Source organism: Osmerus eperlanus, chromosome 24 (assembly GCF_963692335.1).
Source record: "Osmerus eperlanus chromosome 24, fOsmEpe2.1, whole genome shotgun sequence".
Classification (NCBI taxonomy): Eukaryota; Metazoa; Chordata; class Actinopteri; order Osmeriformes; family Osmeridae; genus Osmerus; species Osmerus eperlanus.
Genome location: NC_085041.1, coordinates 6228939 through 6249880, shown reverse-complemented (window position 1 = coordinate 6249880; position 20942 = coordinate 6228939). Strand labels below are relative to the sequence as shown.

Genomic DNA, 20942 nt, shown 5'->3' with positions numbered 1-20942 from the left:
AACACACACACACACGCAGGAATGCCCTGATAGGATTCTGATATATTTATTTAGTCATTAATATTTAAAGCCACAACAAAGGACTTAGACTGGAATTGAGAAGTGGGCCGGCAATTATTGAGAGGAGCTTTAACAAGAATTCCTGTGTACCTGTACTTGCAAATAACAAACACACTAGAAACTTGCACACATACTCCCAAATTCGGTGGTATTTAGACATTAGCATTCTAGCCCTAAAACGCGTGCCAGAGGCTTCTCAGACACACTGTGTGAAGTGTGCAACAGTGATTGCAAGTGCTCAGGCTCTGAAATAACCATGACCTGAGATCAGCTGGAATGAGCTGCTCTCTCCAGACAAGACACTGGGTACCCAATGTGTATGTGTGTGTGTGCATGTATGTGTGTGTGTGCCCTGTTCCTACATGAAGTCTTTCTTTGAACGCCATTAGGACAGCATGTTTCTCCCACAGGCAGCACATGAGCCATAACACATGTAGCATTCACCAGCACATACATTTCCCTTTTCTGATCTGTCTGCGTAAGAGTGTGTGGGTACATGTGTGTGCACACATGAGCTTTGTGTGTGTGTGTGCGCCTAGATGCAGATGTGCTTTGTGTTGCGTGTGCCTGTGCTCGGCATGTGTGCGCGTGTGTGCATTCTACGGGCATGTATGTGTGCATACACACATATAGAGCTGCCCGCTGACACAGCACAAATCTGCAGTGTGTAAGCGTGCGTGCGTGCGTGTGTGTGGTGCAGCTGCAACAGACAGACTTGGCAGTCATAACCCATCCCAGTGGACCTGACACTGTCCTCCCTCCAGTTAAGGCTGGAGGGAGGCTGGGTGTAGCCCAGCACTCTGGACTGGAGGGTTGGGGGCACCATGGCAGTGTCTGGTTTATATTAGTCCTCCTCACACTGTTCCAACCCCCCCCCCCCACACACACACACACACACACACATACATACAGACCATACCCCACCCCCCTGGAAGACTGCATTTCCCCGTGTTAAGCGTACACCAAGAACGCCAAGAACTTTTGAAGGATGAAAACCGATGAGCACACAAACTCACACACACAGGCCCACACAGACAAACACACACACACACGGTCCACTTCCCTCTGCCCGAGTGCTCCCCTCTTTCCCCTCTGTCACCTCACAAAGGAGGGATGAAAAAGGAGCGACGTTTCCGTGTGTCCTCCTCCTGGTCTTTACGACCCCGGTCCCCTCTTTGGAGGTCGTAAAAGCCACCTCGCGCTGGGGCCGCCATCGACCCCGCCCACATGTCCCCGGGGCTCTTGTAAAGGACTCTTATATAGGGGGTTTCAATCACGGAGAACATCTGTAGCGCGCGCTCGCTAATTAGCCGCTTTCTTTGGCTTTCAAAAGACCTGACAGAAATAAGCTGTGGGGGAGGGGGGGGGGGGTTTGGCGGACGGTGACACTTGAATAGTTTTTTACGTTCGAGTGGAGGAGGAGGTGAGGAGAAATGAGAGGAGGGAGGAGGGCAGGAAGAGGGTAAAAGGAGGAGGGGGGGAGGAGGATGAGCGGAGGAGGAAAGGAAGGTGAGTGAAGGAGGTGAGCAGAAGGGACTGGAAGGACCCAAGCCCCCCCACCCAGAGTCGACTGTAGGGAAGCTTCGCCTGGACGTGAGAGTGCAGAACGTCTTTGAACGTCTTTGAGAGTGCAGGCTTCTCCACAGCGAGAACTTGCCATAGTGCGCGGTACACACAAGCTCCCTGCTGGTTTCCTTTAAGAGGCCTGCTCCATCCTGTGGTGTAACCAGACCCTTCCCTCGCCTGGTCCCCCTTTGTGAGTAAACACGCGGGTTTGGCAATGGGATCCATCTCCAGACTCACAGTTTGATGAGAGAGAGAGAGAGAGAGAGAGAGAAGGAGAGAGAGAGAGAGAGAGAGAGAGAGAGAGAGAGAGAGAGAGAGAGAGAGAGAGAGAGAGAGAGAGAGAGAGAGAGAGAGAGAGAGAGAGAGAGAGAGAGAGAGAGAGAGAGAGAGAGAGAGAGAGAGAGAGAGAGAGAGGGAGAGGGAGAGGGAGAGGGAGAGGGAGAGGGAGAGGGAGAGGGAGAGGGAGAGAGAGAGTTTTTGAATGTGTATGTACGTGTCTGTGTGCCTTTCTGCTTTCTAGGATGGATGGGGTCCTTTGAAGTAGCAGTAGTATTGTAAACATAGAGGCCCACAGTCCCAGCTGTGTTATGCTGTGTGTGTATGTGTCTGTCTGTGTGTGTGTCTGTGTCTGTGTGTGCGCGTGTGTATGTATGTGCTTGCATGCATGCATGGCCGTCTGTGTGTTTGTGTGTGTGTGTGTGTGTGTGCAGGCATGCGTCCGGGTGCATGTCAGGCATGCCTGCGGTGGCATGTGGCACAGATGGGGCTGTATTTATCACTCACGTAAATGAGTTTGTAATTAATGATGACTCTGCTTGTTGACCCATCAAGAGGCTGCCTCAGCTGTTCAGCTGTTTCCCGGACTCCCAGGGGCCGGCTGCCTGGTCAAGCAGACCTAACTCATGTCTAGGGAGGGATGTTTGTGAAAAAACCCAGCAGGTTGGTTCTCCATCACGCTAGGAAGAAAATTTGAGCAAATTGAAACAAACTCTCTGAACCTGAAGCGTCGCGGCTGACCCAGGTTCTTGGGACAAAACTCAACAAGGGGTTGAGGAGTAAGGACATTCTTTCCCGACAGGAAATGGATCCCTTTTCATCCTGCAGCTGTAGGGTACTCGCCGTTAGTCTTTCATTTCCTCACTTCCAGTGTCGCCATCGCCGTGGTAATCAGGGTGATCCCAGCACTGCGTGAGACTAAACTGAGTCAGCAAACATGATGTGTACCAGATAATGTACCTCTGGCTGTCTGTCTGTCTGTCTGTCCATATGACTGGTTAAGTGGCTGACTGGCTTTCTGTGTAGAGTGAGAGTGTGTGCATGTGTGTGAGTGTGTGTGCGTGTATGTGTGTGTTTGTGTGTGTGATTCGGATCAAGTGCTTTTTAAAACGTAAAAAGTCTGTCATGATTATCATCCTCATCTGTACTTTGGTTAGGTTCAGTTGAGCTGCTGCCATTTTCTATTTTATCTCCTATCACAGCAGGGCTGGGAGGAGCAGAGCTCAGAGGAAGATCGAGAGGCTAGGCGTTGCTCTGGCTGTTATAACCACTGGGTTGTGCCCGGAATGGGAAGCCTAAACATCACTTCCTTGTGGTGTGTCAGACCCAACATTGTCATTGGGCCAAATTAGAAGAATAAGCAGTCTATGTTTAGTTTAATGGTAAAGAGGAGCTGATTAGTCCCACCACTGGGAATGTGATGGCTGCATGTGATGGTTTGTACAAAATGTGTTTCAAAAGAATGGAATGGAGTCCACAAGATATCTTACAAGGATACATGGATAAACTGGAGAATACCTTGAATCTTAATATGGTCATTTGTACATGGCAGGGATGTCTAGCGTCCATCAAGGACACCTGTTTTTTTTTGACACACCCTTGCTTCAGGTCAGCCCATGGATTGGGGGTTACTCTGGGTCATTCGGAGGTATGGGGTTTCCACACTAATAACCCTTCACTATAACCACTGACACAATTCAGGTTTAATACATCGAAAGGTTTGCTGTTGCAGATGATTACATTGAATGTAACAATATTACTACAGATAAGTAAGGAGGGGGCATGCGTCAGAGGAGAGGATGTCTGCATGGCTTAAGTCCAGTAGGGGTTTCATGGATCATGTAGAAGAACAGTGGATACCCTGAACAAGCAAACATTAGATGTTTTTGTCTATAGAGATCAAATAATATAATAGTAATGTAAAGGATATCGTTTGGGGTAACCTGTTTTCTTCCGCTAAACTTTCCAGACACAAATAAGAACGGCATGTCTAATTGGGCTAGATTTAAGGTGTGTCACGCTTAACTTTCTCGTAAACTGCAATTGTTCATAAAACCGGTCTTTCTCTCACCAATTTTTTCCACACCCATGCGTCTCTCATCAGTGTCATTTTTTAATTTCACATTTACGTGCAAAAGAGATGCATGCAAGTGAACGAAAATCTAAAACTGTTTTGTTGCCGGCATAAAATGGTAATTGTGTTTTTAACATCTGTGTTTCACTGTCGCAATGAAACGCATTTAGCCTACCAAGTAGGTCTGTCTACATCTTAGAACAAAGGACATTCGTCGCGCACACTCTCCGACTTCTTAGACTCGTGGCATCATTGTTAGTCCACCGAGCTTTGCCATTGTTTCCAAATCCCTTTGCAAGTAACCGTTCTACAAGCCCAACCAATGAGCAAGCGGGCTTCTCAACACACCCAGACCCTCCGAGCACAAGAAAGTAAAGACATCTTCAGTCCTGGCCAGATCATTGACGCGAAAGCACTGTGGCCCCTCAATCGGTTCCAAATAATAATTTACATGTCAAAACTCGCCATTCCATAAAACTAAACTCTTCAATCATTGTTGATATAAATCTACTATAAAAATGTATAGATATGAAAATCTATAAAAATATGTTTAATTTATAAAACATTTGTGACGAACAATCACTGTGCCAATGGATTGATCTAATAATGTTCTGGAATAAAAGTCTAATTCAATTTCTTTAATTCAATTTTCTATTTATTTTTGTTTATTATTCTTTGCCGTATTGGCTAGTGTCGGACAAATCATAGCCAGTTGAAATGTAGGCCTATTTAACATGATCTCACAAAACGCATGTCTTTTTATCTTGTGTTTTTGAAAAGGGAAATCATTGGATGACGCTGAAAAACGAATATAACTTTTATTAGGCTACCTACTTTTTATTGACTATTTAAGATGTAATCACATGTTGTGCAAGATTATATATATGCTATAAAAGGTATACATTTGTCAATTTATCACATTGTCATAACAAGCATATCATCGCATAATAACCCAGGCAAACTACAACTAACACATGTTTGGCCTCCTCCCCCAAGCATGGGGTCGTTCGTGCTGGCGCAGGGGGAGTTGTGAATGATTTCAGAGCTAATAGCAAGTTTGGAAAGGGTTCAAGCCCAGCCCACTTATTCCAGACCAATGGTGAATGTTTATTCAAATGAGCGCCTCATAAAGATAAGTTAGAGCGCAATTGTGGCAGACTTCATAGAACCTTTAGCCTTCACCGCAATTTAGAACCCACTCTTTGGCCGGAGTCTGTCTAAAAGTGACCCGTGTAATTGGATATACCACTATTAAAACAAAATTCAAGGAACTTTTTATTCAGGACCTATCAGGGGAACAAACCAAATCCAACAATAATATGGGAAAGGAAAATGTCTATTTGCTCACCTTTTGGATAACTTTGTCAAAAATTTGTGCAATCCTTTCTTTCACCAATGACCCAACTTTTCTAGGTGAGTATTTTTGGTTGTTCTAAAGGGGTTCTTGCAATCAACATTTAAAAGTTTGGTTGCAAAAAAATACAAGACTGGCTGCAAAAACAATGACATGCAATGTTGAATTGCTCTCATAAAATAAACACTAGTGTTTACGGGAGGGCATAATTAATTCAGTCCGCTGCGAGTGACCGAGAGTAACCCACGCAACGATCCGGGATTTGATGAGGGACTCCAAACTTTCCCAGTTGCTCAGCTGAGGCGCAACATTCTTGAAATAGTTTATAATCATAATTCTATTTATTTGAGGTCTGTTTTTTCAGACTTTATACAATTTTAAAGACGTTTATATTCCATTTTATTTACAAATGGAAGAAATGTAGGTCCATTTGCAGTTTAAATCTATTTAATATTTCGTTGTTTTTCACATATTCAGATGTAAAATTTCAGCACTTAATACTATCATTTATTCAATTGAATTGAATGCGAAAACTTGATTCATGTAGCAAAGATTCGAGCTGGTTAATGCATGTGAGACAAAAGGGGGCGATATCCTACCTCATAATAGAAATAGCCTATCAAGCTGAACTGCATAACAAACGGATTCTGGATTTAGTTTTATTGTCACCTTTCTTTAATAGATGTATTTGTGCATTGTTTTGCCAGCCCTTATCCAATAAAAAAATATTTTCACAAATGATCTGCTAAAATCGGGAAAACTATATTGTTGTAGTTTAAAATATGTTACACCAGGGGCCTGTTCCATATTTGGTAAACTCGCTTTATGGAACAGGCCCCTATAGATAACCCATAAATGCTGGAAATGTATTTTAGATGATGTAACATATTATGATGACTGGATGTTTTCGATCTACATGTCTAAGTTGACTGAATAAAGACCAGATTTTTTTGGTAGACCTATGGAAAATACTTGTAATAGGCTAAATATTTGTAGTTTGTACTCAATACTCACTCATTTGCATAATCAACATAACCCAATTCTAAATTACCCAAAAGTCTGACATCATCATTATGCACCTAATGTGTCTCTGTTGTCCAGGTAACACCACAAAGAGCCTAACGCTCTCCACCACTCCGGATTGGCTCTTGGACTACACTGACATTGTGTCCAAGTTCTCTCTCCGCACAGCTGACACCCCCGATGACGACCTATGCTACCTTGTCCCCGGCCAACCAAAGACCATCGCAGAGTGTGAGTTCAACCCTGACACACAGACCTTCGTCATCATCCATGGCTGGACGGTAAGTGGAGCTAGCTAAGGGTTGTCAACATTACATATAGCCATCCTTTGCATACTTACTTGAACATACGTTTTTCTGTAGCCATTAATGCTCATTTTATGCTAAGTTTGGGGCAAAGTCAACCTAGATCCTCTGAAAAACTGTCTCTTTAAAACTATCATTACCTCTCCCTTCTCCCCTTTACCCCCAAAACAAGTTCAGCAATTACACAGCCTCATAATGAGTAGCAAGCACAATGCCTAACAACAATGTCATAATAACCAATCATGCTATCCGGGACCCTGCAGAAGTCTGGCCAGCATCCAATCAGAGCACTGACTAGACAATGAGGTGAAAAGCCTTGAGCACATCGAGTCAGAGGATGACCTGATCTTGGTTGTCTGTGTGTGTGTGTCTGTGTGTGTGTCTGTATGTGTGTGTGTGTGTGTGTGTGTGGGCATATGCGTTTGCAGATCACCGGGCTCTTTGAGAGCTGGGTGCCCAAGCTGGTGTCTGCCCTGTATAAGAGGGAGCCCAGTGCCAATGTGATCGTGGTGGACTGGCTGACCCGCGCCCAGCAACACTACACCACCTCCGCCGCCTATACCAAGCTAGTGGGCCGGGACGTGGCCAAGTTTGTCAATTGGATACAGGTAGGCGCATCCTTCTGAACAAATACTAGTTGCAAATACTATAAACAAGGAGATTTTGTGGAAAAAATAGAAATGGAATTTTCAATTTTCTATCAACACTAATGTAATATCTAAAACCCAAATATGACACAAATGTTCCCTATTGGATTGGGAAAACGAGGAGGGACTGGTTTAGTTGGAAAACGTAGCGAGTGTGTCGGAGTAACAGTAGTCTAGTTATCGTGTCGGAGGTACATTTCAGCCTCCTCAGAAGTCACGTTGTTGTCAAATGTGTAGCTGATGAAGTCATCTCTGAACTGCAGAGGTGGAGGTCGATCTCCTCTCCTGGTTATGATTTGATACAGAACCTAACCGTGTTTTTTTTTTACGATTGTGTTAACCTAGCATTAGCCAGTCATTATAAGACTCACTGCTATTAAGAACTGCATGTGGAGCTTAGAATTCGCCTTGGATATGAGATGATGAAACAGCTGCTCGAGATACAATACAGATCTGGTTTCCTGGACTTTGATTGAGTTTAATCCTGGACTATAATCCTTCATATCCTACATCTTGAATGTTGGAGTTTGGCCAGAGTTTGGTTCATGTGGATCTGGTTCATCTCTTCTCTTCTCATCTCCACCACCCCCTCCCCCTGCAGAAGGAGCTCCAGTACCCCTGGGAGAAATTGCATCTGTTGGGCTACAGCCTGGGGGCCCATGTGGCAGGCATAGCTGGAGCCCTAACCGAGAACAAGGTCTCCAGGATCACAGGTACACACGGCAAACAATCTGCCTCTCTTTTCACCTCCTCTTCCTGTCTCTCTTCCTAACCACCCCTAGACCTGTCTGTCACCACCAGATACCTGTCTCTCTTCCTACACCACCCTAGACCTGTCTGTCACCACCAGATACCTGTCTCTCTCCCTACACCACCCCTAGACCTGTCTGTCACCACCAGATACCTGTCTCTCTTCCTACACCACCCTAAACCACCTCTCCATGTAACTCTGGGGTTGCCCTATGATCAGGATTGATCTGTCATCTCTGTTTTTGGTTCCTTTCTTTATCTCCTTCCCTCTTTCCCTCCCTCCTTCCCTGCCTCCTTCTCTCTGCCCCTCCCTCCCTCCTTCCCTCCCTCCATCGCCCCTCCCAGGTTTGGACCCGGCAGGACCCAGCTTTGAGTACGCCGACTCGCAGAGCACGCTGTCCCCAGACGACGCCGAGTTTGTGGATGTGATCCACACCAACACCCGGGGCTCCCCCGACCGCAGCATTGGCATCCAGAGGCCCGTGGGCCACATCGACATCTACCCCAATGGAGGCACCTTCCAGCCGGGCTGCGATCTCCAGAACACCATGCTGATGATCGCCTCCTCCGGCTTCCAGAGTACGCACTTCACTTGATTCTGCCATACTCTTGTACTCTGTTTTACTCTACTATCTAGTCTACTCCACTGTACTGTACTCTACTCTAGCACCCGTAATCTTACTTCCGGTGTCACCAAGTGTTTCTTCTCGACATCAAAGAAACTAAAATGTCACTGTTACACCTTTACTACACAGCTGTACATTTTCAAGAGGGGGGTAGCTTTGCATTTCAGACAGCCTCAGGGGCTTTCTAACCCTCACAAAAAGCGTCAGTGTCTAACTGTCCAAGTCTGTGACATCATAGACTAAACACACAGATCCCACTGTCTGGCCAGTCACTGTCATACTTGGCATGTTAAGAGACAGGACAGGGGTCCAGACCCAGATAGTGCCTATACCGACCCAGTTTCACGCCTGTTCTCCCCGCCCCTCCCACCACCCCCAGACATGGACCAGATCGTCAAGTGTTCCCACGAGCGCTCCATCCACCTGTTCATCGACTCCCTGGTGAACGCGCAGCTCCAAAGCATGGCCTACCGCTGCAGCACCAAGGAAGCCTTCAACCAGGGCCTGTGCCTCAGCTGCCGCAAGAACCGCTGCAACAAGATGGGCTACAGCGTCACCAAGGTGCGCATGCCGCGCACCGCCAAGATGTACCTGAAGACGCGCGAGGCCATGCCTTACAAAGGTGAGCCGGCGGAGGAGGGACGGGGGGGGGGGAGGGACGGGAGGAGGGGAGGCAGGAGGAGGGGGTGGGAGAGGAGGAGGGGGGGGACGACGACCGTGTGATTGCAAAGCTTAGCGGGAGGAGGGCAGGGAGGGGAGGGAGAGATGCAGAGAGATATACAGAGATGGGGAGAGGGAGATTTCAGAACGGGAATTTAGACAGCTTCTTTTGAGTTTGACGCAATATTTTAATTTGCGTGTATGAGTTGCCGTCTTCAGGTTATTTTTGTTTGTGCTGCTGCTGCTGAATGTAGTTATTGTGCCTAAAGCTGAAAAAGCCTAATCCAACTTTTAGAGCCTTTTGGAGTCTTAAACAGCCTGTGCTTGTTACATAAGCACAACATGTCTCGCATACACAGACACACAAATTCACGCACAAACGCACAATCGCCACACACACGCACACACACCCACGTCCGCACATGCCACACGTCAGTGTGGAACCACAAGGAGAGGGCTAGCTCGCCACAGCCTTGTCACATGACCCCGGGGGCCCGGTGGGGGTATTTCCGTGTCGGGGTGAGGGTAGGGGGGTGTAAGGGTACCTGACACTGCAGCTTACTGATTTACAAGATACTCTGCACAGCTGGCTCTTTCCTACACTATTTTGGCGCTGGCACTCCATGTTCACTTGACGCACAGTATGTAAATGATTCACAAACTCGCCGGGAAGCCTGGCGCAGCTTGGTGAGAGGTGTAAAAGGGCCTTCCCTCTCGCAGAGACTAACTATGGGCCTGACCTGAGCCGGCTGGAGGGTGATGAGGAGGTTATGTAAGAGGTACAGAGGGAGATCATGTGGAAGAGCAGGCTGAAGACAAGGCAGGCAGGATGGGATAATGCCCATGAGTCACTAGAAGGCCGAGCCCAGCGAGAGGATGTGTCGGAACCGCACAGGCCACAGGTGCGTGTCACTGTACGCACCTTCATGCTAGAAATGCTCACCCCTCCTTATTTCTCTCTCCTTCGCTCTCTCTCTCTCTCTCTCTCTCTCTCTCTCTCTCTCTCTCTCTCTCTCTCTCTCTCTCTCTCTCTCTCTCTCTCTCCACCCCCCCCCCCTCCCCCCAACAGTTTTCCATTACCAAGTGAAGGTGCATTTCTTCAGCAAGAATGAAATGAGCTTCAGCGAGCAGCCTCTCCGAGTGTCTTTGTACGGCACCAACGCAGAGAAGGAGGACATCCCTCTCACCATGTACGTACTGGCACCAGAAACACACCCACACACCACACCTGGCTACCATCCCATACACACACCTCGATATCAAACAGATCCTGCATGACAAACTCTGTTTATTTATAGTTTCAAGAGAGCAAAATAGCCAACGCCCTCCCACAAACACAGTCATTCGAACACTCGAAAAAACACACGCCGTGCTCTATATATAGTCTCCTGACCCCCTGACCTTTCCGTGACCCCTGATGCCCCAGGCCCTTCCTGAACGGTAACAGCACCCTCTCCTTCCTGCTGACCACCGACACGGACATCGGCGAGCTGATGATCGTCAAGCTGCGCTGGGAGAAAGACGCGCTGCTCAGCTGGTCGGACTGGTGGGGAAGCAACAAGTTCCACATCCGGAAGCTTCGCGTCAAGGCCGGGGAGACTCAGTCCAAGTGAGTCGTTCGGATCGATTCAAATCCGTTTCGTTCACTTTAATGTCGTTTTAAAGATGGCTCTCTGAGTGTGAGATGTGCGGTGCCTGACTGCCTTGTCTGTGGACTTTCAGGGTGATCTTCAGGTCCAAGGAGGGAGAGTTTGCGTACCTCAGCCGAGGGGGCGAGGACGCCGTCTTCGTCAAGTCCAAGGAGGCAACTCTGAGCCGCAAGGAGAGGAGGTAAGGCCCACATCAACACCGGACACTCCTGTTCTGAAAGTCCTTTTGGTTTGTTCTTAGTTGTTGACCCCCTCTCTCTCTCTCTCTGTCCATCCAGAATGCACAGGCTGAAAACCGAGGGAAGCCGTTTCGAAGAGAATGATGCTTATAGCACTTGAATCGATCGAGCCCCCCCCCCTTGCCCCCACCATGTCCGTCCACAACAGCCAAAGCTGAGCAGGACGAGTGGGAGAACTTTCTTGCACAGTTACAGAGAGGATACGAGACTTATCCCCTTCGCTGCGTGCCTCTGCTTTCCTCCTGTCCAATGTCATCCCTCCTTCCCCTCCTCCCCCTCCTCCTCTTCCTTCCTTCCGCTCCTCCTCTTTCCTGTCCTCCGCCTTCTACTCTTCCTCCTCCCTTTTCTCTGCCTTCTCCACGCTCCCAAGCACCGCCTGAACCACCTTGTCCCGCTTGGAGTCTGCTTTGTGTTTCTGTCTTTCATTCATCGTTTCACGCAACAGTCCAACCACCCATCCATCCCTTTATTTACCAATATCCATGGCAAATGTTACGATCGCCTCGACCATACGCCAAGATTTTGTCTTTGAGAACACTGACTAACTTCCTTTTGGCAACATATCGTTTTAAGTCCTTCATTCTTGCTGTTTATGTCTGCCTTGTTTGAACTGTGGATGTCTCTACATCTAGGTAGTATTTGCCCATGTGAGCTTGATCAATTGTTAAACAGGTGGAGAGTGATAGGCATTGTTTGGCACATCTCTATTCATGCTAAAACAATCATGGCTAACGTCGCTTATGTTTATTGTGCCGCAACCACTAACGCTACATATGCTATATCACATTGCGGCCCAAAGATATTTAGCTCTTCTTTGTGTAAATAGCTTTTCTCAATCAGTATTATATATATATGGGGAAAACATTTGTTTATCGATGAGTGAATGCATGCTTGTTCTTGCTTGGTTATTGTGTCTGGCACGGGTCACTTTAAGGGCTCTCTGTACCCCGCAATCCCAGTGGAACATTCTTGAAGGTCAAAGAATGACATTGTTTGTTTTGGAAATGTTTTTTTTACCCACATAGATCTGAGGTCATGTGCTAAATTCTGATTCCCTAAAGTACCTATATGTCCTCCTAAATGGGTCAATGATGTAATGTGTGAAGTTCACTAAAATGCCCTTGTTTTTGATGGGTCAATCTGTTATCTGGAACAAAATAAATCAAATGTGTAAATGTAAAGCCTTTTGCAGTCACTGCATTGTAATCTGTGAACAAGTCACTACATTGTAATCTGTGAACAACCCTACATAATAACCATATTACATCCAGAGAATATCTCATTCTATTTATTGAATGTACCTGTACATGTATATATTTGTATATTAAGCTGCAATATATTTGGCCAAGTTTCCAATGCTGTCAATCTGTGTTTTTTTAGAAGAAGCATTGTGATTTTGTTTTTTGCACGCGTGGCTTTCTGTGTAGCTGATCAAATCAGACTCCATGGACGGTTTACTTTAATGAACTGAAATGCAGTGCACTGTAAAAACAACATCATACTTTAATAAAGTGAATCCAATCCACACTCGGGTATTCTGGCGGTCATTATTCCATCATTTAGTCTATGCGGACCCTGCAAATCCTTGACAATGGGGACTTCCAGTCCTTGAGTATACTGCATAGGGTGGAGAAGCGACAGTTTTCTTCAGTTAAGCTTAAAGGTGTGTAATTAGAGAGAAAAAGATCACTGGAAAACGCCCAGTGAACGTATCGACACACAGTAGTATGGCAGGATTTTTGTAAACAAATCACTTTTAATGAAATCAATCATTCAGCCGATACAAAAGCGCCAAACAACATACCTGGCGTGATCACATCAAAGGCAAGGAAGATTCTAAACTATATTAGAAAAACAGTAGGAGACAGTTGGCTACCCCGTCATTACTTATGATGGGTCATGAAAGGCAGCTCCTGTTTCGCTTCTCTCCGCTGGATTCCTGACATAACTCATACCGTGTTATTACTCCGATGGCTCCCACACAGAGCCGTCATTGTGGCTCAGCTGATAGCTGCCGCGCACCGCGAGCTGCGGCTAAGACTCCACCACCAGCCCGGTTGGTGACCTCCAAACTCTGTCTCCACATGCAAAACAAGTTGTGTAATATGGAGCACACCATCACACAAGCAACGTGTGCATTCCCTGTACTCCCCATTCCCTAAATTTGGATTAATTTCGTGGAAGCTTTCTGCTTTCCATCGAATTGCGTCATTTCATTGGGTAATGTTCTAAATCCAACCCTAGGTTCTTCCATGAGATAGCATAGTGTCATGATGTGACAACTCTACTGTGGATCATGAGGAGATACAAGGCCCATGTGGGAACAAATGCACTCTGAAAGATGCATCAATCATTCAAAAAAGCTTTATAGTGACACTTGTCTGTCCATATCAACACTCAGAACCCCCCACCCCCCCTACCCTGGAACCACACACACCAATGGAATGATGAAAGCCCCTATTCTTTTCACCTTACTTTAAAGTATTTGAATGATGTATTTGATTTGTGTCAGACCTTGGGGAGAGGTAGATAGTGTTGTCTTTCTGTCTACCTACATAGGTCAAACACGCCTCCCATTAGCGTGTGCATTACCAAACATTTTTGTGACACAAATGACTCACAGTAACACCTCCACTTCCCTCTGACCCTAACAGCTCTAACCCCACCCCTTGACTGTGGCACAACGTCCTGTTTGTGGAACATTCCATGATAGGAGAGTTGTAAGTAAATCCTCATAAAGCACAGCCAAACCCAAGCAGTGGGCCTCGTGGGAGCTCTGTTTACTTCCTCAAACTCCCCAAAAGGGTTTTGTTCTCCTCAAACAGCCCTTTCCTACCCCTGAACCTGAATCTGCTGTTCAACTGGACCTCGATCTGCTCCCATCAAAACAAACGACGTCATCGGCGTCCCAGGCGCCCCCAGCTCCTCCTCTCCCACCCCCAGAGACAATAGACGGGCGGCTCGGGAAAGCGGCTGCGTCTGTTTTCGTTACACTGCTGTTCCCCCTTTACAAGGAAACCCGTGGACCTGTTCCTAGAAGACCAACATGCCTGAGCCAACTGGAGAGCATCAGGAGGAACCACCACCTCTTGTGGGATGAGATCGAAGCCAGTAGTATGTGTGTGGGTGTGTGTGTGTGGTGTGTGTGTGTGTGGTGTGTGTGTGTGTGTGGTGTGTGCTCCCACCTGTCGATGGTGAGAGATTCCGCCGTCAGAGCCAAATCCTGCGTTGTTTTCAGTCAGGGACAGCAGAGGCCTGTGTCTGTCTGTCAGCTCTGGAGAGTCACGCTCGAGTAACAAGCCACTTGACTGAGACTGGGCACACTTGCATTGTTAAATACTTGAATGAACGCAACACCCGTGGGCTTGGCGGGTGATAATGTTATCAGAGTGACTCAGTGTGTGTGGTGTGTGTGGTGTGTGTGTTGTGTGTAAACACTACAGGCGCCTCATGGAAGCCTTGGCTGCGTCAGGTTACACTGCAGTAGCCTAATGCCAGTTACACCCCAGCACTCGCCATTCACGGTCCACCCGACTCCTCTGACTTTTGGAAACAATGAATGACAGAACAATAGTGGTCCAGCTAGATGTGACAATGGTCACTGGTACAAAGTTGGTTCTACTGTGCAATAACACCTTAATAACAAGCGTATCAGCTGCACGGGTCACCAGGATTCAAATCCCAATAACCAAAACAGACCTGCAGCCTGCATGCTTCCGGAGTGTAGATGAGGTGCTATTGTCACATCTACAGTACTTATGGGGTTCCTCATGACAAGCAAATCAGAAGTGACATCAGATTTGTAGGAAGATGCCTGCAGCCTACAGCATAATGGTATGTTTGTGGGGAAGTCTAATTTCTCAGCAGTGCTAGCCTCCAGGTTCGGACGGAGGGTGGTCAGGCAGGGGCCAGGGTTGAAGGCAGGGGCCAAGGTTGAAGCCCACCTTTGCGAAGGCTGGGGGGGCCTATGTAGTAACTAGCTAACCTTAACCCTGGCCCCTGCTGGGAAACGGCTAAGAATGTCAGGGCTTTAAATCCTGGGTGATTTTCTGTTACGCAATGTAACCCGGGGAAACCAATATGAAGCCAGGTGTGTAAAACATGCAGTGTTCATACTACTGGATGAGCTGCAACACTGAAGTGCTACACATTCAAATCTGAGTGGTGAAGGTGGAAAAACAATGAGTTACCATTAAATCAGACTCCCTCACAATTAAACTTTAGCTTATACCCCATGTTGCTTTAAATGGCAGTATGACATTGCTACAGTCAAAACGAGGTCTAGATCGGACGTATGGTACATCTTATGACAGTTGGACAATTTCCGTTTTTCCAGAGCCAAACAAATAATACGTTTGACCAGATGTCTCATATTAAAATCAGCATTGAGAGATTTAGACGAGGGACATCAGATGCAATAAAATCAAATTATTTACTTTCTACTCACTGCGCTTCCCCGCACGGGGGAGAGCAACCAATGAGTTTGCGAGAGGGTGAGGTGCTATTTAAGAACTGAGCTTTTTCAAGGTGGCTCAGATATCAACCCTCTACGAGCGAGTGAGCGCACGGGAATTATTGAGCCAAGGAGAACAACCTTTAGGACTACAGTTAATAATTAAGACAAGTTTGGCATCTCGAAAACGTGTCCCCCAAAACATCCGGTGACAAAGAGATGAAAGGCTGGCAAGTCCAATGTCTTTTCTTTCTTGTGTTAAACGCAACTTTTCTTCATGTGACCTCCTTGGAAGAAGAGCTCGCTGATTCTATATTTGGTGAGTAGCGAGTTCACTTTCTGGTTTACAGAAATACATTATTTTGACATTTGCCCAATGACAGTCAAAGATGTAGCATGCTCTTTGAAGTAGGCTATCTAATCGATTTGATCGGTGAAAAACAGCTGTCGATTTCTGTAGAGACCGACTGCATGCCCCCTTGTGCATGAGTCTTTATGAGATGACGTTGCCAACGTCTTTATAGCGACCGTAGTACACTTTATACGCCCATCAACTTTTATGAGTAAATAAAAAAAAAGTATTTTAGGTAGTCTAAACAGTTTGAAAATATTGTGTGTTCAGGTTAATAGACAGTAGCCTACATACGTACGGCTGCCAAGTACATTTTATTATCTCAAAATAAAAGTTAAAAATGAACTGTATCCTGTTAATTTATCAATTTCGCATTTAAGTCCAACCAACTATAGTCAGAGCACTTCAGTAATGCCCCTCCTGTGCCCTACCCAGACAACTGAGCTGGACTGCAGGGTGGCTGATGTCTGTTACTGCGCTATTCTTTGAATGAGCTAGCTAGGGAACAAAGCTGGGAAACCTTGTTGTTCTGAGGGGCCCGTCTAGCAGCCTGAACCCCGTAACCTCCCTGATCCTCTCCCAGGCTCAGCCACTAAGGGCCTTCAGATGCTGGGCAGTCAGGCGTCACCTGCCTAGCCTGGCTCTCCAGACCTTCAGCCCTCAGCTTAGGGAAACAGCAAGGATTTACCTTGATGGCAATACTAATTGCTAAGGAACTAAGGAATGCAACCACACTTTTTTTCTTTCGTTTATTATGAACTTTGTTAATTTCCAATAGAATAGAATATTCTACTTAAATAATGAATGAAATAGAAATGGAATATTCCATTCATATCGTTAGGAATATATTATAGTCCACTCTATTCTGTTTTGGAAGCCCTGAATATACTAACTCTGTAAGACTACATGTTCTATTTCCACATCCGGCAACAACCTTCATTCATCCTCCTTCCCCATTCAGGTAACCTCCTGGACCCGCTGAAGGACCTGTTCGACCATCCGGATGAGAGCCATGGAGCCAACGCCAGGTTCTCCCTGCGGAAACCCTCCCAGCCCGACGACGACCTCTGTTACATTGTCCCAGGGAAGCCGGAGACCCTCGCTGCCTGCTCCTTCAACAGCACCACCAAGACCTTCCTGGTCATTCACGGTTGGACAGTACGTTTTTTCTCCCTTTATTCTTCATTAGGTTTCGTTAGCTGTGACCTAACCTGGCAACCGCTAGCCTTTGGATTTGACCCTGTTTGGTTCTTCTAGCCGGTCCAAGCACACCGAACCAGCTTCAGTCTGTTGCTCAATCACTGGTCCAGCCCTTCAATCCCTAGTCTCTCACAGTTATAGATAACCCTTTGTTTCATCTGGATATCCTCCCAAATTCCTCAAGACTCATTTGACGATTTAACAAAAGCTTGTCTTAGAAGTAGGCACCAAGACAGGCCTAGATAGGCTTGGAGAGGTAGAGATGTAACTTTATATTTGTGTTTGGAAATCCCTGTTGGTGACAACCCACATCTCTCTCTCTCTTTCTCATTCTCCTTCCCTTCCCCTCTTCAGGTGAGTGGCATGTTTGAGAGTTGGGTGGCAAAGCTGGTGTCTGCCCTGTACGAGAGGGAACGAGACGCTAACGTCATTGTGGTGGACTGGCTCACCACTGCCCAGAACCATTATGTGGTGGCCGCCCAGAACACCAAGATGGTGGGCCAGGAGATCGCTCGCTTCATCGACTGGATGGAGGTGAGTCCATGTCATGAATGCCTTTCGTCAGAATACCCAATAACATCTGATGACTCCATCTCAAACTTCATCTATCTTTCATCCATCTATTCATTCATCCATATTTCCATTTATCCATCCATCCATTCCTCTACTTACAGTATTTGTGACAATAGCATTTTTGACTACTTTCAGGAGACCACCAACATCCCTCTGGAGAACCTGCACCTGATTGGCTACAGCCTTGGAGCTCATGTGGCAGGATTTGCTGGAAGCCACGCCTCCAATAAAGTGGGAAGAATAACAGGTAAACAGCTGGTTGGGGCCTTCACCGACTCTGTTTTCAACTACTTCCAGCTGTCCTTTTATTGGCATCTTTTCTTTTAACAACTTTTGTAAATTACCTCTTTCTCTCCCTCCCTCCCCTCCTCTCTGTCTCTTTCCTTCTCGCTCTCTCCCTCGTTCTCCCTCTCCTCTGTCTCCGTGCAGGTCTAGACCCCGCAGGGCCCGATTTTGAGGGGGAGCACGCGCACAGACGTTTGTCCCCAGACGACGCTCACTTTGTGGACGTGCTCCACACCTTCACTCGGGGCTCCCTGGGGCTCAGCATTGGGATCCAACAGCCCGTGGGACACGTGGACATCTACCCCAACGGAGGGGGCTTCCAGCCGGGCTGCAACCTGCGGGGGGCCCTGGAGAGGATCGCCAATTTTGGATTATTTGGTGAGAATGTGTTCAGGCTCGTTTTCACACACTCTGTTCCACGTGTTTTTCACAAATGTTTACACCATCGATAAAGGCATCTGCTCCAGACATCCCATAGAGCTTTATAGGTGTAGCGTGTCTGAATGAAGAATGTAGGGTTCGTAGTTGTGAACAGAGAATAATAGGTCAGTGACACTGGAAAAGCTTAGTGCCCTTGCCGAGACAGAGGGCAGCCAGTTAGACCATCTCTATTTCCTCACCTGGAATCACATCGCTGTTTAAACCTTGTTTTAGTTGGAATATTAAGCTAATAGTATTGGAGCTATGTCTGTTTGGCAATGGATATATCGTTGTCTTTAGCGGGCAGTCTTCATAACAACCCCCCCCCCCCCCTCTCTTCTCTGTCTGCACAGCCATCAGCGACGCGGTCAAGTGCGAGCACGAGCGCTCCATCCACCTGTTCATCGACTCGCTGCTCCACGAGCACGAGGCGGCCAAGGCGTACCGCTGCGGCAGCAACGACATGTTCGACCGCGGCGTCTGCCTCAGCTGCAGGAAGGGCCACTGCAACACGGTGGGCTATGACATCAGCAGGGTGCGGCGGGCACGCGACGTGCAGATGTACACCAAGACGCGCGCCTCCATGCCCTTCAGAGGTCAGTAGCGGGGGTCAGAGGTCAGGAGGGTGGAAGGTCGAAAGTAGGAGTCGAAGGAGATTAACAACGGATGTAGTAAATACTGATATCAATACGGATGTAGCCTGTAGACTTTGTATCATAGCAATTAGCTGGGTCTTGAAATCTTCTATTTCATTCTTGCATGTATTTCAGGACCATGGTGTTTTGCTTGTTGTCATGTCAGTGTTGTTGCTAAGGTCTGCTGTTCTGCCCCCCTGCAGTCTACCACTACCAACTGAAGATCCACTTCTCCAGCCAGGTGAAACTGTCTGAAATGGAGCCCTCCCTCACGGTCTCTCTCTTCGGGACCAATGGAGAGGCAGAGAACCTGGAACTCACACTGTGAGTAACTGCCAGACACCTGTGTGAACGCCATGGTGATCTTAGTCATTTTTTAGGCCAAAATGTACACCTCGGGGAAGCCTGTCTTTGATATTGAATGAACAGTATCTGTTTACTTAAATCATTCATCACCTCATTGTTTATATTTGTAACCTGAGACCGGATGTCTGAGGGATTTGTAATTGCATATTGCTAGTTGTTGTGTCTTAATGGCAACCCCTTTATTTTGCTCCCCTGTCATTGGTACAGAAAAGAGAAGATTGCAACCAATAAGACCCACTCGTTCCTGCTGGTGACAGAGAAGAACGTTGGGGACCTCATGATGCTCAAATTTAAGTGGGAGGAGTCTGCCAGCTGGTCAGCCTCCTCCATGCTCAGAATGGTGTCTTCTTGGTGGTCAGGTGACTCGGGCTCCAGCATGGACGTCCACAAGATCCGCATCAGAGTGGGGGAGACGCAGAAAAAGTGAGTCTTGATTGGGCAGTCCATTCACCACGTAGACATGCTAAAACACATGCAGTGTCTCATGCAGTTTGTGTGGCTCACTGTGTTTTGAGAACAGACAGATTTGAGGCACTGGTTAGTAGTAGTAGTGCAAATGGGTTTGGTAACTTTCCATGCATTTCTGTTTTTGTTCGTCAAGGATGGTGTTCTGTGTGAAAAACTCTCAGGCTCACATCTTGGAACAGGAAGTCACCTTTATAAAATGCAAGGACGAGTGGAGGTCGTCCGGCAACAGCCCTTCCAGAAGGTGAGTCACCTGGTCAGCTCTGACCTTCCTGTCTAGAAGTGTCATTACTAGTTGGAGGTGCAGTCATTGGAGAGAACTGACCTTGAGTTTTATTTTGACAGGATAACCCTGAAGAAGCCCTAACGCTGGAGCCACCAAAGAACGCCCTCTTCACTGCACTTCCAAAAAAAAAAAGAAAAAAAAAAGACAGAAGCTATAAATTGTTTGGTCTTTTAGACTATACAAAGACAGTACTCCATTGCACACAATGTACAGGAAAGTCTGTTATTTAAAAGAATGCTATGTGAATAATATTATTTTCATAAACACTGCATTTGTGTCACGTTACTGTAACTAAGTGGTGGCAACTGTATAAGATGTGGAGGTTGCGGTTGACAGAAGCCCACAGATCCTACTGAAGCCAGGCAGAGTCCAGCTTGTGCCCGCCCTCTGCAGACATCCGGCCCTGTCCCATCAAACACCTGGGAGAGCTGTGGGGAAGATGCAACCCTCGCATCTCTTTCTTAAGTGATTCCATTCAGAACGTTTAGAAACAATTCCATATCTGTTTTTTTTTATTTTTTTAGCTGAGCTTAGTGTCCAAACAGAAGTTGTAGAAAGAAAACATGCACAGGTGAAGGTTAATATTGATTCGACACAGTACATGGTCGGCCAAGGGGTTGATCAGATCAAACCATACTTTCCCCCAAAGCGGATGAAGACCACTTGGTCCGTTACTCC

General features: G+C 46.8%; 2 protein-coding genes across 2 annotated transcripts; both read left to right on the top strand.

The window, feature by feature from the left end:
• The first annotated feature begins 5125 nt into the window (after positions 1-5125).
• Positions 5126-12756, top strand: lpla (lipoprotein lipase a). The gene is made up of 10 exons (XM_062450401.1): positions 5126-5389; positions 6432-6634; positions 7087-7266; positions 7907-8018; positions 8401-8634; positions 9061-9303; positions 10411-10531; positions 10768-10950; positions 11064-11171; positions 11269-12756. The coding sequence occupies exons 1-10, from the start codon at positions 5296-5298 to the stop codon at positions 11327-11329; spliced, it is 1539 nt and encodes a 512-aa protein (XP_062306385.1). The 5' UTR covers positions 5126-5295; the 3' UTR covers positions 11330-12756.
• Positions 12757-15748: 2992 nt separating this feature from the next.
• On the top strand, positions 15749-20476 carry LOC134010968 (lipoprotein lipase). The gene is made up of 10 exons (XM_062450317.1): positions 15749-16001; positions 16996-17192; positions 17589-17768; positions 17943-18054; positions 18237-18470; positions 18866-19108; positions 19351-19471; positions 19721-19936; positions 20115-20222; positions 20324-20476. The coding sequence occupies exons 1-10, from the start codon at positions 15902-15904 to the stop codon at positions 20343-20345; spliced, it is 1533 nt and encodes a 510-aa protein (XP_062306301.1). The 5' UTR covers positions 15749-15901; the 3' UTR covers positions 20346-20476.
• The last annotated feature ends 466 nt before the right edge of the window (positions 20477-20942 follow it).

Excerpts from the sequence above, each read along its gene's own strand:
- lpla (XM_062450401.1), top strand. The coding sequence starts at position 5,296 with ATGGGAAAGGAAAATGTCTATTTGCTCACCTTTTGGATAACTTTGTCA. Across the intron at positions 6,635-7,086 it reads TCATCATCCATGGCTGGACG|ATCACCGGGCTCTTTGAGAG; the intron begins GTAAGTGGAGCT and ends ATGCGTTTGCAG. Across the intron at positions 8,635-9,060 it reads CGCCTCCTCCGGCTTCCAGA|ACATGGACCAGATCGTCAAG; the intron begins GTACGCACTTCA and ends CACCACCCCCAG.
- LOC134010968 (XM_062450317.1), top strand. The coding sequence starts at position 15,902 with ATGAAAGGCTGGCAAGTCCAATGTCTTTTCTTTCTTGTGTTAAACGCA. Across the intron at positions 17,193-17,588 it reads TGGTCATTCACGGTTGGACA|GTGAGTGGCATGTTTGAGAG; the intron begins GTACGTTTTTTC and ends TCCCCTCTTCAG. Across the intron at positions 19,472-19,720 it reads GAGAACCTGGAACTCACACT|AAAAGAGAAGATTGCAACCA; the intron begins GTGAGTAACTGC and ends TCATTGGTACAG.